We start from the raw sequence: 16,024 nt of genomic DNA, 5'->3' as shown, positions 1-16,024 counted from the left end.
AGTAGAAGAAAATCTAGCAAGTGAAATCAAAGCATTTTGGAAATTAAACCAAGTTTTTGAAATATATAATAAACCACAAACCGGAGAGACAGTGGGCTAACAAGGATCAGAATTCAAGTTTATTTTCATACTACAAAGGACCTGCTTATAGCATTTTGAGCTTAGTGTGTTCATTCAGTAAGTTTATCCCTGTAATAAGTTTAGGTTTTAACTCAGACATTGGTGAGGTTATCAAAGTACAGGTTTAAAAAAAACATGTAAAATCTACAACTTGTGATCCAATAAATACATAAAAGGTATCCCTACCGTCAGAATTCAAACCCCTTCAACTGTAAAGAACTAAATCCACTGTGTATTTGTTTTTTAGATCCCCACTAGCTTCAGCCATAGACATTTCAAATGTTCATCACAACAACAATAGAAATAAGGTCAAGGGTAAAAACAAATAGATAACATGCTCCAAAGAAAATATACAGGGCTAATGCTTAAAATATAACATTACAACCAGGTTTAAGCACCCAACCTTCAATTACAGTCAGAAAAGAAACTGTGATGTCTATCACCTGATGTTTCAAAGTTGTTTCTTTCTATTTTTGTCATGATCCGTTGACAACCACTTGATTAGCAAATACAAATAACTAATACTCTAAAATCTTTATGTTTCACTGAAATGTATTCATCCAGAAATCTACAGATTGGACCTTTTAAAATAAGGATACAGAAGCATTTCAGTGGTCCCTGATTACAACAGAGTTTTGCAGCTAGTGGTAGAGGTGGCAGTGCCAAATCAAACTCTGGTCAATGAATAAGAAATTGTACTGTATACTTTTCTATTGAAGAAAATGCTATACTGTGCTGTTATGCTGATTAAGGTAGTGCAAAGCAATCTACCACAAGTCAGCTTACCATTGCCCCTGTGACAGGGTATTTAGAAGAGTAGTGAACGGCAAGAAAGCTCAATTACATCCTCCTAGCATGTACTGCATAAATCACCGTAAATCCTCTTTCAAACCCGTCTTTTGGAAATTACTGGAATGTTTGAGCAGAAAACACGGAGACGGCTGCACCAGTGAAATTCAGAACAGAGTTTAGGCAAAAAAAATGCAGAGTGATGCACACTTTGGCAAAAAAGCAACATCCTGTTTGCCACACCCAGAGTCAGAGAGCTGAAATTAAGCTGTATACATGCAGCATGATCACTGGCTTACTGCTGATAACTTCATTTGAGAAGGAGAGAGACAACAACAAATGAGTTTCAATATTTCAATTATAAAACATACATGTAGAAGAAGGACTGTCCGCGGTAAAATAAAAACAAGCCAGGTGTAAAAGCAGTATAATTTTAAGTTGACCATGTAGTTTTCAATAAATACATAATGCACATGCAAATGATTTAAAAGCCAAATACTTTACCAAATAAATGTAAAAATGAAGGATACTGTATGTGAAAGCTGTCGCATGCAAACCACAGAGCTTTTGATGTAGTCTCACACTGAGCTTCAAACTTTGTATGTTTGTATTGGCTCTCTATATTTGTATGAAATGCAGAGTGGTTATGACAAAAGGGTCAAAATTGCTCTATCTCTAAAGCTATTGATAAACCAATCTATTCTTTAAGGATAGTTTTTTGTATTGAAATGTCACATTGTGGCATATCCAAATACGGTGAGACGATCTCCCAAGAAGCTCCGTAAAGGTACGTGTTGTGATGTCTGTGTTTGTTTCCCCTGTCGCGAGTTCGGATGACTCAGGCTGCGGCCCCACGAGGACGAATTCGGTCGTTTGCGTTACTGTTTAGTGTCATATAGACCGTTCAGCCACACGAGGACGACCGAATATGGCACTAAACGACTGAGGAAACGACAACGGGTCCCAAGGTGGATAGAAATGCATACGCCACTCTCTGGGGGGTCAAACAGCTCCGTGTGTGCGCCCTATACGGACATTTTCAGATCACTGATAGTGATTGCGCAATAGCCCCGCCTCTCCCCACCTCTGCTGCTCACCCCCACGTCAAAGTAAACTGCACCCTGAATTCAGATTATTTATCTTTCTCTCGCGAGTGAAGTCTAATCTGACAGGACGGAGACACGCAGCTCTGCTCACCTGAAGCTCCTCCCGCTGCAGCAAAACACACACTTCAAGTCAGATCATCACCCTTAGCTATTTTAATTACCTCTCAAACTCCCTAAACTAGTTATAAATATGTTTATTTTTACAGTCGGCCGGGTCACTGATTACTGGATGAGCTGCTGCATGAGACAGACACTGGCGCTGTCCGAAGAGAGGGAGGAAAAAGAGAGGCTCCGTGTATTTTATCATTATATTATATAGAGTCGTTATTCATTTGTTTTAAAGCTCAATAAATAACAAAGAAGACCTTTGACCGGCACTTTTATAATTGTGTCTGGAAGATTTCAACTTTAATACACGCTGACTGGCGAAAAACTCTGCCCGGTTCCCTCGGCCCCCACCGCGGAGAATAAACAGAAGGGCAACCATGACAACCATGCTTCTTCGCTGCTTTTGTGGAGGAAGTTACAGCGCCACGTAGAGGCTCCTGCATATGTACTGCAGCTTCTCCAGCGGTTGGAGCTAAACGGAGCGGTCTCGTGTGGGCAGACACTATCCGGATAATTATTGCATGTGGACGGAAGCCGTTTGCGATTGCGTTTGCGTTAATCCTATGCGTTTAGCCGTTTTCGTCCTCGTGGGGCCGCAGCCTCAGTGATGATACTATATACCTAAATAATCTGTGGAACCTCAGCTTTAATCGGATATCTTGTAAATGCAGCTACGATAAGTAATAAGGGTACTTTTATCTTGAGTTCTGTGCCAAAGTCTGTTAGCATTTTTCGCTCAGGGGTCATTTAGATGCTTCTTATGAGACTTGTGTTTTGTTTTGGTAAAAATGGTTTGTATCGTCAGCAGTGTTGGGACTAACGCATTACAAAGTAACGCGTTATTGTAACGCGTTACTGTAATGCCATTATTTTTGGCAGTAAAGTAGTAGCCTACTCTAACGCATTACTTTTTAATTTCAGTAACTCAGTTACCGTTACTACATGGTGTGTTACTGCGTTAGTTGTTTTATATAGTCAACAGCCAGGCGAACAGAGATGAGAACTGTACTTAAGTACAGTAGCCTATGGTAAATGTACTTAGATACTTCCTGTGTCAAATGCAGAGACCGGCTGTGGGCGTGTTTGTGTTGTTTACTAACAAGACTATCATGGCGGTGGCGGAGCTCAAGTCTAGTTTCTCCACCTGGAGATATTCTCACTATTTCACTTTTGTCGAGCACAAAGAAAAGAAAGTTTCTGTTAAATGTAAGTTGTGTCCTGGCGGGTCAAAGAGCCTATCTACTGCCCAAACCAGTCATTCAAATCTCTTAAAACATCTGCAAAAACAACATGCTGGGACGAAGCTAGTAACTAAGACCGGCACAGACCCAGACTCATCCAACGCCACTCCACCTGCACCTAAGCAACAGCGGCTGGATTTTAACCGAGGGACTGCTAGCCAGGGAAAAGTCGATAAAGCCATTGCACGGTATGTTGTAGAACACATGCAGGCTATTGCTACAGTGGAGTCACCCGCTTTCAGGGAGCTAGTTAGCATGATAGCATGTCCGGGCGGCACACGGCATATGGGACGGAAAACTTTTTCCAACTACCTGGAGAAAGAATATACAAAAATGGAAAGCCAGCTAATATTGATGCAATCCACATTGCATATAATGCATGTCAAGTTGATCAACAGATTGTATTATTCTCCAATGCAATAACAGTACTGAAATGAAGGCTATAAGGGCATTAACTAAGTAACTAAAAAGTTACTTTTCACAGTAACGCATTACTTTTTGGTGTAAGTAATCAGTAAAGTAACTGAGTTACTTTTGAAATGAAGTAACTAGTAATGGTAACTAGTTACTGGTTTTCAGTAACTAGCACAACACTGATCGTCAGTTAGCTGAGATTATTTCCGTTAATCTGTTATAACACATTAATAGGTTCTTAAATATTAAGATCCCCTGAGACACAGTGTCGTGAAAAAAAAAGTAAAGTACCCGCCGGGACCTTGGGGCTTAACAGGTTAAAAAAACGCAATATATATCGCAGGGGAACAAAAAACCGCAATGTCAGTTTTTTTCAATATCGTGCAGCCCTAATGGGTAGTGTAGTGTCTTCGGCCATCCTAAACTCAGAAATGTTTTTCGGTTTTGATATGGCATTAACACATATCCCTACATGCATTGCGGCTAAAACATCCAATCAGCGAGCTTAAACCATAGCTGAGGATCTTGGGTAATCAGTTCAGTGGCTGTGTATCGCAATGATGCTCGAAATGTCCCTTATAGGCCTACGTCTGTTTCCGGTTATTTTTATTTTGAAATTCATTTCCTGACGGACGCCAAAAAAGCCCGAGATTATGGAATTAAACAAATAAATAAAAACAAGGATAATTGTGTGTTATTGGTGAGTAAATAACAGTGTGTTATTTAGAAAAGAATAACAAATTAGAAGAAAAAGCTCTGAGCCCCATTTCTTTTCCTCACAGACGACAAAAAAAGTCCAACATTATACGATTTAAATAAAATAAAAACAATAATCGTGGCTTGTTATTGAGTAAGAACATGTTTTTATGAACCCCACAGCTTCCGGTCTTCCAAGACCCAAACGGACAAAAAGACGTGCTGCAGGCACGAAACATACTACCAATAGAAATACATTGCTTTTAAAATCGTTCTGTGTGACACGAAAAAAAAAGGGGGAAATCGTGTTGGTGAACACGAATCAATAGATTAAATGTCGTGACTATAACACGAAATGCCGTGAAACTGGGTTGCATTATAATTAGGGCTGTCAAACGATTACAATTTTCAGATTAATCACAGCTTAAAAATTAATTAATCATGATTAATCACCATTCGAACTATGTCCAAAATATGCCATTTCTTTATGTATATTGTTGTGGGAATGGAAAGATAAATGAAAGAAGGCGGATATATCCATTTAACATACAGTAGGCCTATGTATGTTTATTATAACATTTTTCTGTGTGTCAAAATGAAAGACAGCCCACACACCTATCAATCATCAAACCGTGGGGTCTTAATTCATTACGTGTTGATTTCTATCAACGGGGAGTACTTCAGGAAAGTCGGCGGGGGGGGGGGGGGGCTAGTGGAGTACTTCGTGACCACAGATGCCCCTTTCACACAGTGCCGGTTTTTCCTGTTCACACCACAGCGGCACCACCTCTTAGCTCCAGAATCCGGTTACCGTAACTTCCCGCTCCAAAAAATTGTCGGTCTAGAGGCAAGAGCTTCGGAGCTAAGAGTCTCTCTTACGTCGAGGCGTGCAGGAAACTAAACCCACCTCCCCTGAACATGGGTCGACTGTCATGCCTGCCTACAAGCAGTAGTACTTATAAACACACTTTATAAAGTCAGGCAACACTAACCAGGCTTTGTGTGATTCTGATTATTTGTACCTAATTTGACCATCCGTTCACTGTTATTGATCATTGTGGAGAGATGCAGACGTTTTGTTTTGTATTATAGCAGCTATCGGATGGAATCAATACATGGGCTGCACAGGTTGTCGTGTCCGACTATCGCAACTGGAATCATAATAAAAATACGCCGGTAAAATGTGCCTGTAGAAAACGGTTTATGCAACAATAGGATAGCAATAGCAAGTAGTCAGTTTAGCTTCGGTTGCTATGCTAACATCACCCATTTTATACCAGAGAAACTTTCATAACAGCGTTGTGATGCCAAACAGCGTCAATTCAGACTGACACACATTCACTTAAAGGTGGGGTAGGTAAGTTTGAGAAACCGGCTCGAGATACACTTTTTGTTATATTCCATGGAATGCTCTTAACATCCGATAGCAATGAATAGCTTAAGTGCTTTGACAACAAATCCATACAAAAATGTCATCTGTGGAAGCAGTAATACTGTAAAAAGTACAACGTCATGTGCGCGTTCATGTGTGTTGGAGGAGGTGCTCTGTAAGGAAGTCTGAAGGAAGGGGTGGATTCTTTTCGGCTGTGTACTTTCAAATTTGAGTGCACTCGAGCCGGTTTCTGAAACGTACCTACCCCACCTTTAAGGGGAACTGGGGATATGTATCAGCTGCTTGTGTGAGTTGGACAGTGAATACTTCAGAGCGGCCGCTGCAGTGTGAGCTAACCGGGAGCTAACGGGAGAATAAACTCCCGTGGAAGAGCAGCCAACACTGCAGCGGTCGGTAAATGCCGCAGAAACACATTAATAAACAATGAACCACGGCACTCTGGAAAAAAGCATAAGGTTGGAGAAGTCGTTATTTAATTTAATCTGGCTTTGTGTGATTAAAAGCAACACGACGACCCGACACAGTTGTTGTTGTTGTTGTTGTTGTTGTTGTTGTGAGCGCCGTAACGCCGTTGGGGAGCAAATCAGCGATGTAAACGGTGACGTCATGACGCAGCAGCGGCAGCACCAGTCGGGCTCTGGGCGGTGTGAACAGAGCGGGAGCAGAAAAGGGAAACCGGAGCTGAACCAGAAAAGCTCTAGCTCGGAGCTAGAAAGGGAAAAGCGCTGGTGTGAAAGCCGCAAGAGTGTGAACGTTGTGATCAGCTGCTTTAGCGCAGTTCTCCAGTGAAGGGGGGGAGTCTCCCTCCGCAGCCGGTTGGCGTCGTTTTGGCACAATTCCGTTGTACAGGCTGACGTTAACAGCAGCCCTGTCTGTGCACACGGAGACCGACTCTGTCGTCCGGTGATCTAACCGCCTTCTGGAAAAGCTTCACAAGTAGGCGTACGTCGGTACGCAAATGCGCTTTGTGACACAAGTGACGGTATGCATTTCAGATTACGCACATAACCTGCGTACCAGTTATGTGCAAAGGTATTCTCCGTCGGGACTTCCTGCAACAACACCACGCCGTTATCTTGATTCTGATTGGCCAGAAGACATTATCAAAGATGTTCTATTGAGAAGACGATCACTACGTGACAAAAGTTTTCAAAACCATTTCTGGTCTTCGGTATTTCCAGACAAGTGGCTACTGAAATCAATCTTACTAACTGCTGTCTGTGCAATTCTCGGCGCGAGTTGGCGGACTTTATTTGCTTACTTTAACATCATTTTTCATGGTGGGGCTAAGCCATTTCTTGGTATGGGTGTAGCCTACCCCAGCCATACCCTGGCGCTGCCACTGGTGGGATGTATGGGGCAGGCCATTCTGCACATGCGTTAAATATTTTAACGCAATTGATTCAAAATATTAATTACTGCCGTTAATGCGATAATTTTGACAGCATTACATATAATATGATGGATGGGCCGGTTGAGATATGGCTGCAGATGCTGATAAGATAGCAGAACAGCAAAGCCCTTACATTTTCTCAGATCAAACATGTGACTGAAAAGGTCTATGACAGGTGTCTCTGACAGCCCCGCGCTGCCTGTCTTCAATGTCACCTATCAGCACTATCTGATTAAAACTGGCAATCCACAGTCTCTCTTAGACCCAGGTATAAGACCTCGTTCTTTCTCTCCACGGACACCTGATCACACATGCATGCCAGCTCACACACACACTCATAAAAACAGACATGATTGCTGAGAGGGACAGTAGTGGGGGCATACAGTACCTTGTGTGTTGACTGGGTTGGTGGTGGGTGTGGGGATAGTAGTGGGAGCATCTAGATGAAAAGATAACAAATAAAGAACATGTATAAGAAATAAAGGAAGACAATTGTAAAGAAATAGACAAAAGTCATTGAAGATGAAAAACGATGTGACATGCAGAAGTTTTGGCTTCTCGGGTGAGATAATTTAAGACTGCTAGCACGACAAAGCTTTGAGCTAACACTAATGTCAATGCTAACATGCTGATATTTGGCAGGTGTAATGTTTGTCTTTGCCACCATGTTAGCTTAATAAATTAGCATGGTAACATTTGCTAATCTGCACGAAAGTAAAGTAAAAGCTGAGGCTTATGGGAATGTCATTCGTTTTGCAGGTATTTGTAATGACCCATATATTGGACAAATAAAAAAAATATGACCTGATGGTGCCACTTAAGTAAAAGTCAGGGGATCACCAAGTTATTACAATTCATCCTGAGGGCAAGATAAATGTGTGAACCAATTTTCAACGCTATAAATTGAATAGTTGACAAGGTGTCTAGCTCAATACCAGAAATGTCTACCTCATGGTGGTGCTAGAGGGAGAGCATGGGGATCACCAAAAGTATTAGCCTTGATTCTCTGGAAACATCTGTGTGTGTTAAATGTCATAGCCAGCCGTCCAATAGTTGTGGTTGTTGGCATCCACCATCCTGCACACACTATACAGTAGCTTGGCTAACAACCCAATTAATACGAACACTCAGACTATATTGTGCTTAGGGTTTATTATATGTTATTATGAAGAGCTTTTTGTCATACATTTCTAATTAACTATGAGAACAAATATCTGCCAATTATGGAACGGTATTACTATTTTCCAGTCTCTCGCAATAATTATGTCAAACTGCAAATTAAACCACTCTGGTGGTCTCCCGCTGCAGCACATCAGAGCCCCAAGCAGCATCCTCCGCCCCACACTGTACTGATTAGACCTGTCACTAAACCCCAAACAAAATAATCGGAAAGACAAAATGGAGGGCAATTCAGGTATGCTACGGTACTAAGGAGGGCTGAAAGCTTCCTCATCAGGGGAATATATGCCTGGCTGTGGTGCAGGGGAAAGATAGCACGACCCCTTGCTGTGGGAGAGTCGCAGCAGGGGAAATTGGCTGGCTGTCTCCATGCCTTTACTGTCTGCACTCCATCAAAAGACAGCAGTGGGGGACCACACACTCCCAAACTAATGATAAAACATCAAGGACAGCATAATGTTGCCGCTGGGGATGGAGTGTATGGCGGAGGTGGTGTTAATGGCGGTAGGGGGGTATCGGGGTATCAGGCAGAGAATCTCCTCTGACAGTATTTGAAGAGGGGGGTGGGTTAGATTTCTTTCCCTGTGACCAAAAGCAGTCTGATAGCTGAAATGTCAGTGTCTGGAAAAAAGGAAAATTGGCCATTCAGGAAAGAGGGTCTCCACAAAGGCCGGGATAGGATGTGGCACATATAATATCCAGGCGAACAAGAATTCTCCATGGGCAATTTCCAGCCCGAATGACTCTGGACTCGGCATAATAAGGGCTGAAATATGAGTGTATTTTGGAGAAGCCATATTTTCAGGGAGCATTTGTATCAGTGAGAAATTTGATAAGAGAAAATGTAACCATAAAGTGAAACAATGTAGGAGAAATTGTTTATCTATGCCTGCTTAAACATGCCAACACGACAGCAGGGAAGATATTTGTTTTTGCTTTTGTCTATTTGTTGTCTCTTGCTTAAAAGTTTCACTTTAGATGGGGATTTTCAGAGGTTGTCTTCCAAAACAAAAATAAACATTTCTGTTTAAGAGATTGTTTTAGATTGTCTATTGCATTTATGAAAGAATAATCTACAAGCTGATGTGTTAATAGTCATTGCCCACTACGATGCACATTAGATGCTACAGTGTGATTCACAAGGACAGCTTCACAACAGCTTTCATGAGAACATGGAGACCCATTCATTCTGCTCATGTCAAAACTAAGGGTTTAAGTGTAAATCTGAAATAGTGAATATCAATGTTATCTTTTGTGATATTGTATACATTCTCATAAACCATTGATTTTAAATGAATAATTTACATGTAAAGATTAGCTGAGTCAGTACTATTTATATAGCAAAGATGTACTGTAAGCACTCAATGTATTGTAAAGTAGTGCTTCAGTTTAATGCTTGATAGATGAGAATGCACATCCTACTGTTCTGATTGCACAACAAAGTGAAATATATAAATAAATGATATATTATCAAACCGATAAATATATAATCCAGTTTCTCTAAAATAAGATTTAAGAACAGCAATTTATCGCAACATATTAAATTGTAACCACTGAATCTTGATAGTTGTGTTATTGTAAAATTAAATAAACAGCCCTTATAAAAACCCAGATCAATCTCTAATTTCAAGTGCTTTGGGATCTCTGACTTCACATTCATGGAAGGTTTATGGGACGAAAAGTCAACTGTGGGCTAAACTGTGGTAGTAAAAGCACAATGCTCTCCCGCCAACAGGCAGCATATGAGTTATAGCACATAATCACCTCTGAGAGAGACAGGCCTCTCTCCGGTCAGCTCTCTCCCACACCACACACCAGCCGGGGGGGAACAATTCACAGCCTGATGCAGACACACCCACGTGGAAAACAGCATGACAAGCCTCTTTCTCAGCCTTTCGACCGGCCACATACAATACAAACACCACAAAAAGACCTGATTTTATGTGGATTTACATCGGCTGCACACCTGTCCGGGCTGTCAGACAGTGAAAGGTCATTAGTCCTTTTGAAATAGGAAGAGCCTGAAGGACTAGCAGCAGTGGAGGGTGGCAGAAAGCTGAAGGAGAATTGATGGACGATTCAGCTTGGCTCTATCAATAATGGTCACAAGCATATTTATCAAGAACAAAAACAACTGATTAAAATAAAGGTATCTGTGGCGTGCAGTTGGTTAGACAAAATGCTTTCTGTTGACAGGAGTGTTTTAGCAGAAGCAAGACAAACAGTAAAAAAGCTAGATAAGAGAAGAAATGTGTTTGTGAGACAAATTAGTTATTAGTTGGTTGGGTAGCAGTGTTGAACGGTTTGAAGTCATGAGAAATAGTACAAGTTTCTATTGCTGACCAAATTATCCTGCACAAACGCACACTAATTAAACTACTGTAGCAGGCATGATTAGTCTTGGGCTACAAACCCTCACATGGACCACAACATGATTTTGTCTGGCATTAAATCCTCCAGAAAAGAGGAGTGGGAGTCGCAGACATAATTATACACTGTTATGAGCACCTTTTACCAATCTCCTGTGTCTCATTACAGCGAGCTGAAGTCATCGCGTTCGTACACCAGAGAAAACGTGTTTAATGGAAATTGTTTAAATATGTGTATAGGAAGTTACTAATTGAAGATGTCATAGCCAAAGGCACAAACACTTAAAGCAAATATATGTGTTTAATACTGAACCAGATAACATACTGTATGCCTCTCATTGTTTTTCATTATTGTATGCAAGTGTTAGGGGCACACCATGTAGCAAATTATGCATTAATTTAACAGCAGTAGCCACAACATTCATGCTCTCAAATGCCCATAGGCAATTTGTTAAAAACTATTAAATATTATATTATAATTTACACAACTTACACAACAATTACGATTTAAGTCGAGATAGCTATTAAGTCTGCCTTGAGTGAGCTATTTTTCAGCATATGCCGTCCTTTTGTTTGGAAGTGATTATTATGGGTCCATTGGGAACAAGCAGATGCCATCATCTGCCTGGCAAAGCACAATGATGAATAACCATGTGGTGGCAGAGAGTCACAGGAACCCTATGTCACAGGCACAAAGTCACACATGTCAGCTGGTGTAATAAACACATGAACATCAGACATATGACAGTGTGAAAATATATTCATGCGTTTGACTTTTTCCATGCAATAGAAAAAAATGTGGCTATGAAAATTCTGGACTCCAGGGATTATGCATTTCCACTAAATCTTAGGAGGCATGTTTTTGTAAGTCTTCAAGTGTAGAAATGCAGTCCTAGGTAACTCTTACAGAGTAAAATAAAAACTGTATTAGTCCTGCAACAACACTCCCTTCCTTATTTTTCTTCTGACATGTTTTCAGACACCTCTGCTTTCAACCATGCCCCTCCGTTTAAATTAGATGTACTGCCTGTGAAATTGAATTAAGGTTTAGACTATTATGAATGCATTCATTTCCACAAGTAAAGATGTTTCAGTAACTGCCATACATTTGCCTGTCAAACAAAAATAAAATGTTAATTTATTTTCTTCCAACAGTTCAGGTTTGTTGCATGGGATCACATAAATGAGAACAATGAGCTGTTAGCCAGCTTAATCACACCTTGCTGATTGGGGAACATGCAAAATAGAAACAATTATTGTTGTATTTGTAATAATGACTAATTCAATATTTAATTTAGACGTGTAAAAACACTGAATAACACTGCTTTGAATAATTACAAGTGGATGATGTGTTTTTGACAAACACATTTTTGAGCACCTTGGAGTTGCCATGATTGAAAAGACTACTAGAGATAAACACTATTTTTTTTAAATGACATGTCTTGACTTTATTTTACATGAGGCAAGTAACAAATACTTTGAAGTAAAACAAGTTGTAGCATAGAAAATGTATTTTTTTTCATATTACTTGACAGTCTTTACAGCAGATTCACCCTTCCTGGTTTTGGTATGGTCACTGTCAAACAATGTTCTTGGCACACAAGCAGAGACAAATTGAAACTTGGGAGCGAAATACAAAATGCTCTTCTAAACAGCAGGGAGCAAGCGCTCCCAGGAGAGTATTCAAAACTCCATAACAATGGCTGCACCTGCTGCAATTTATTTCCCCCTACTTCTCATCACCCCTGCCAGCCACCAAAAACAGGAAATTAAGGTCCAAGGAGTGTGTACTTCACTGACGTCACTGATGATTTCAAAACTTCAAACAGTCCCCCCCTGCTGTTCCCCCCTGGGGATTGAAGTGAAAAGATGCCTGTTGCATCTTTAAACAGTCAGGTTTACTTTCAAAAAGTTATACATATTTCAGATTATGTGATTGCAGTCGAAGTGATTACACTCACTTTTCAGTTGTGTTGTGTGTTAAATTAATGTTGTTTAAAGCAGCGGTTTTCAAAGTGTGAGGCGCGCCTCCCTGGGGGGGCGCCAGAGAGCTTCAGGGGAGGCGCAGCGTGAGAAAAAAAATAACGAGAAAAAGACGAGTAAAGTGTCACTTTCACACTTTTAGCTGTCTGTGGAGACCGAGTTCCCCCACCTCGCCAAAAAGGCTGTAAAAGTGCTCATTCCAATCACCTCCACCCAGGGGCAGACTGGCCATCTGTGTGTTCTGGAGAATCACAGAACGGCCGGCTCGGTTCGCTGACGGCCCTTTATTTTTTATGTTTTTAAACGGCATCATTTAAGTTGCGCTGATAGGCGACAGAGGTCCGTTCAGCGGGCAGTTTCCACACAGCGAGGCGTGTTGCCGGGAGCAACACACTGAGCATAAGGATTTATCCACGATGTTGAAAATGTAGAACAAAAAAAAAGTTATTGTTTAATGTTTTAAGGAGGTGACGCTACTCAGCCAATCAAATCGGTGTAGTCAGTGAGTTAGCACGATAGATTCAAACGAACACAGAGACGAGACAAGAAGAGAGAAACAGCAGCGAGTCATTTCAAATGACATGCTCAAAAAAGAGAAAGGTAGACAGCGAAAACAGAGCATTTAATTAAATGTTCTCTTACTGGACCTCTTTGAAATGCAATTGAATACCCCTGCATTATAGCAACAATAATTTACAATAATTGGGAAGGGGGCCACGGCTGTTCTCTAAGAGGAGGCTCACCTTCCCACACTTTGATCCTGGTTTAAAGGATTCTGATGTGTTGAACACAAACAAGGAAATCACAACAAAGACATGCTGTGTCATGAGTCATGACTGACAGTCATTTTAGAGTAAAACAAGAAATAAGATAAGTGAGGAGACATTCATAGTAGTCGCTGCATTTGAGTTTCAAACTGAGGGGAATATACTGTCTGCTGCATTTAAAGTCAAGTCCTGGGGGAGATGGTCCCTTTATTGCCCTTTACTGGTTGGCTGCAGAACACATTGGAATTCTACCCACCTCGATTATGTCAACAGAACCAAACCACATTTTTACGCCAGACATCTAGTGTTCAATTTTTTATATGAGACCAAATAGTCAATACGCATTTGTGTTGCTATGTTCAGGAATGGTTTGAGATGTGGGTCCTTTCTTACCAAGAGTTACATGAGAAGATTGACACTGCTCTCATGTCTGTACTAATATAAAGATGCAGCCAGCAGGCAAAATTGGCTTAGCTTAGCATAAAGTGTAAAAAAAAACATTGGGAAACAGCTAGCATGACACCTCTGAAAAACACATTTATAAATATGTTGTTTGTTTAATATGGTTTCTTGGGCACCAATTGGTTCTGCTGAATGACAGCATACAATATGACAATATCAGCATACATCTGATTCTCTTTTATATAAAATCTGCTGGGTTTTAAAATGCTGTCAAAAGTTAAAATCCACTTTATCCATGACTTTTTATTGTATACGGTTCAAACTCATCAAACATTAAAAGTAAAGCAGCAGCTCAAATCTTCAACGTATATTTGGAGCTCTCTGGATTTGTCAACAGCACCTACTGTGACTTCAAGCTTCCTGTTCCTCTCAATAATACCTTGCATCTTATTACATTTGAAATGTGATTCTGTTTGTTGCACAAACGCTGTAGTAAATCCTGATAGTGTAGTTCCAATGCAATCCCTCGACTGCCAAAGCTACTGTAGGCAGTTAGGTATATAAACCTTTCTATATCAGCAATACAGATTGAATCCTAGTGTAAAAGAGTGATGATGGCATTTAGACATCAAGTGCGATAAAGCTTAACACATACCATATACGTAGAGGATGTAGTCATCGTAGGCCTCTCCCACAGCATTGGACGCCACGCAGCGATAGGTGCCGTTGTAAGACTTGTTGAGGTTTTCGATGTACAGATCAGAGCCGGTGACCACAGCATGAGGCGGCACATCGTCGTCTACTCTCAGCCAGTTGATCTGATGGGGACTGGAGAGCACAAATACCACAGACATCACTCAGACGCTGTCAATCCATGCTAGAAAACTGCAATAAAGGTCAAATCTGAGATATGCTAAGAAGAAGGCCATCGACGGGCCCTGTTTAATGATGGATTTGAAACAGCATGCATACAACTGCTAACATTTAAATGGCTCAAGGAAATGTGAAGGTTAAGGTCCATAATCAGACTTGCAGAAAGGACAAAATATTTTCAAGAGTTTTTCTTGAAGTGTTGATGTGCGTCCATCTGGGTGAACACTCACTGTGGTTTTCCTTCAGCAATACATGTCAAATCTAGATTATCACCCTCTCTGGTTAAGCCGTCAGGATATGTCACCACAATCTTCACCTCTGGTTTATCTGAAAATAAAAGATGAGCATTCACAATACTCAATTAGTATCAAGTTATAAAACCGGCTTTTCCTTCAATACAGTCAAAACTAAAGTTACCAGCCGAAGGTACACACAAAGGATGACGACATGATTATCCTACATGCTCAGTAGACATCCAATGAGTATACAGTAACTTTTTTCTCTCTTCTTATCAATGCTAGCCAAAGATTACCAAAATGTCAAGCTTTTTCTTTTTCTATGAAAGGTCAGACGAAACAGTGGTCTGTCTGAAAATAAATTAATATTCTACAAAGACTACAAAAGGGTACCAGATTAAGATTAAGATGAACTTTTTATTAATCCCTCATGGGGAAATTATTTCTCTGCATTTGACCCATCCTAGTGTTAGGAGCAGTGTGCTGCCATTTTGAACGGCGCCCGGGGAGCAATGTGGGGAACGGTGCCTTGCTCAGGGACACCTCGGTAGCACTTGGTCTTTCGGGGACTTGAACTGGTGACCTTCCAGTTCCCAAGCCAAGTCCCTATCGACTTCGCCACCACCTACCATAAACTTTCTTTGATGTTTAACAATGTAAGGCTGCCTGTATTAACTATCCAATCGATTCACCATTTAAAGAATACATAAACATCATCTGACACCTGAGCAAAAGTGTGTATCCCTCGTGGTGACTGTATCGTGGGCTAAGGTATTTGTGGCCATATTCGCGATTCCAGGTGAATACTTTTCATATTTACTTTAAATCAAGCTTCAGAAATTATTTATTTGAAAAACATGTGTTTGTCTTCAAGAAAAACTTAAACTGTCTTAGCCCCCTGACTTAAAGATGAACTTCAAAGGAGATATTTTTTGATAATCATAAAACAGATCAT

The 16,024-nt window shown here is 40.7% G+C and overlaps 1 protein-coding gene across 3 annotated transcripts in view; it reads right to left on the bottom strand.

Annotated features, from left to right (window-relative positions):
- cadm1b (cell adhesion molecule 1b) overlaps positions 1-16,024 on the bottom strand; it is a 149,977-nt gene that overhangs the window by 13,110 nt on the left and 120,843 nt on the right. For 2 of the 3 annotated variants that reach the window (XM_034098114.2, XM_071205141.1), the window contains exons 7-9: positions 15,064-15,160; positions 14,616-14,788; positions 7,649-7,699 (exon numbers count right to left, since the gene is read on the bottom strand). In XM_034098114.2, coding sequence (XP_033954005.1) covers positions 7,649-7,699; positions 14,616-14,788; positions 15,064-15,160 — 321 coding nt within the window. The remainder of the gene's footprint in view (positions 1-7,648; positions 7,700-14,615; positions 14,789-15,063; positions 15,161-16,024) is intronic. The other variant, XM_071205142.1, reaches the window with a different exon arrangement.

Source organism: Pseudochaenichthys georgianus, chromosome 13 (genome assembly GCF_902827115.2).
Source record: "Pseudochaenichthys georgianus chromosome 13, fPseGeo1.2, whole genome shotgun sequence".
NCBI classification, from domain to species: Eukaryota; Metazoa; Chordata; class Actinopteri; order Perciformes; family Channichthyidae; genus Pseudochaenichthys; species Pseudochaenichthys georgianus.
The sequence above is the reverse complement of the archived record's forward strand: the minus strand, read 5'-3'. Positions and strand labels throughout refer to the sequence as shown.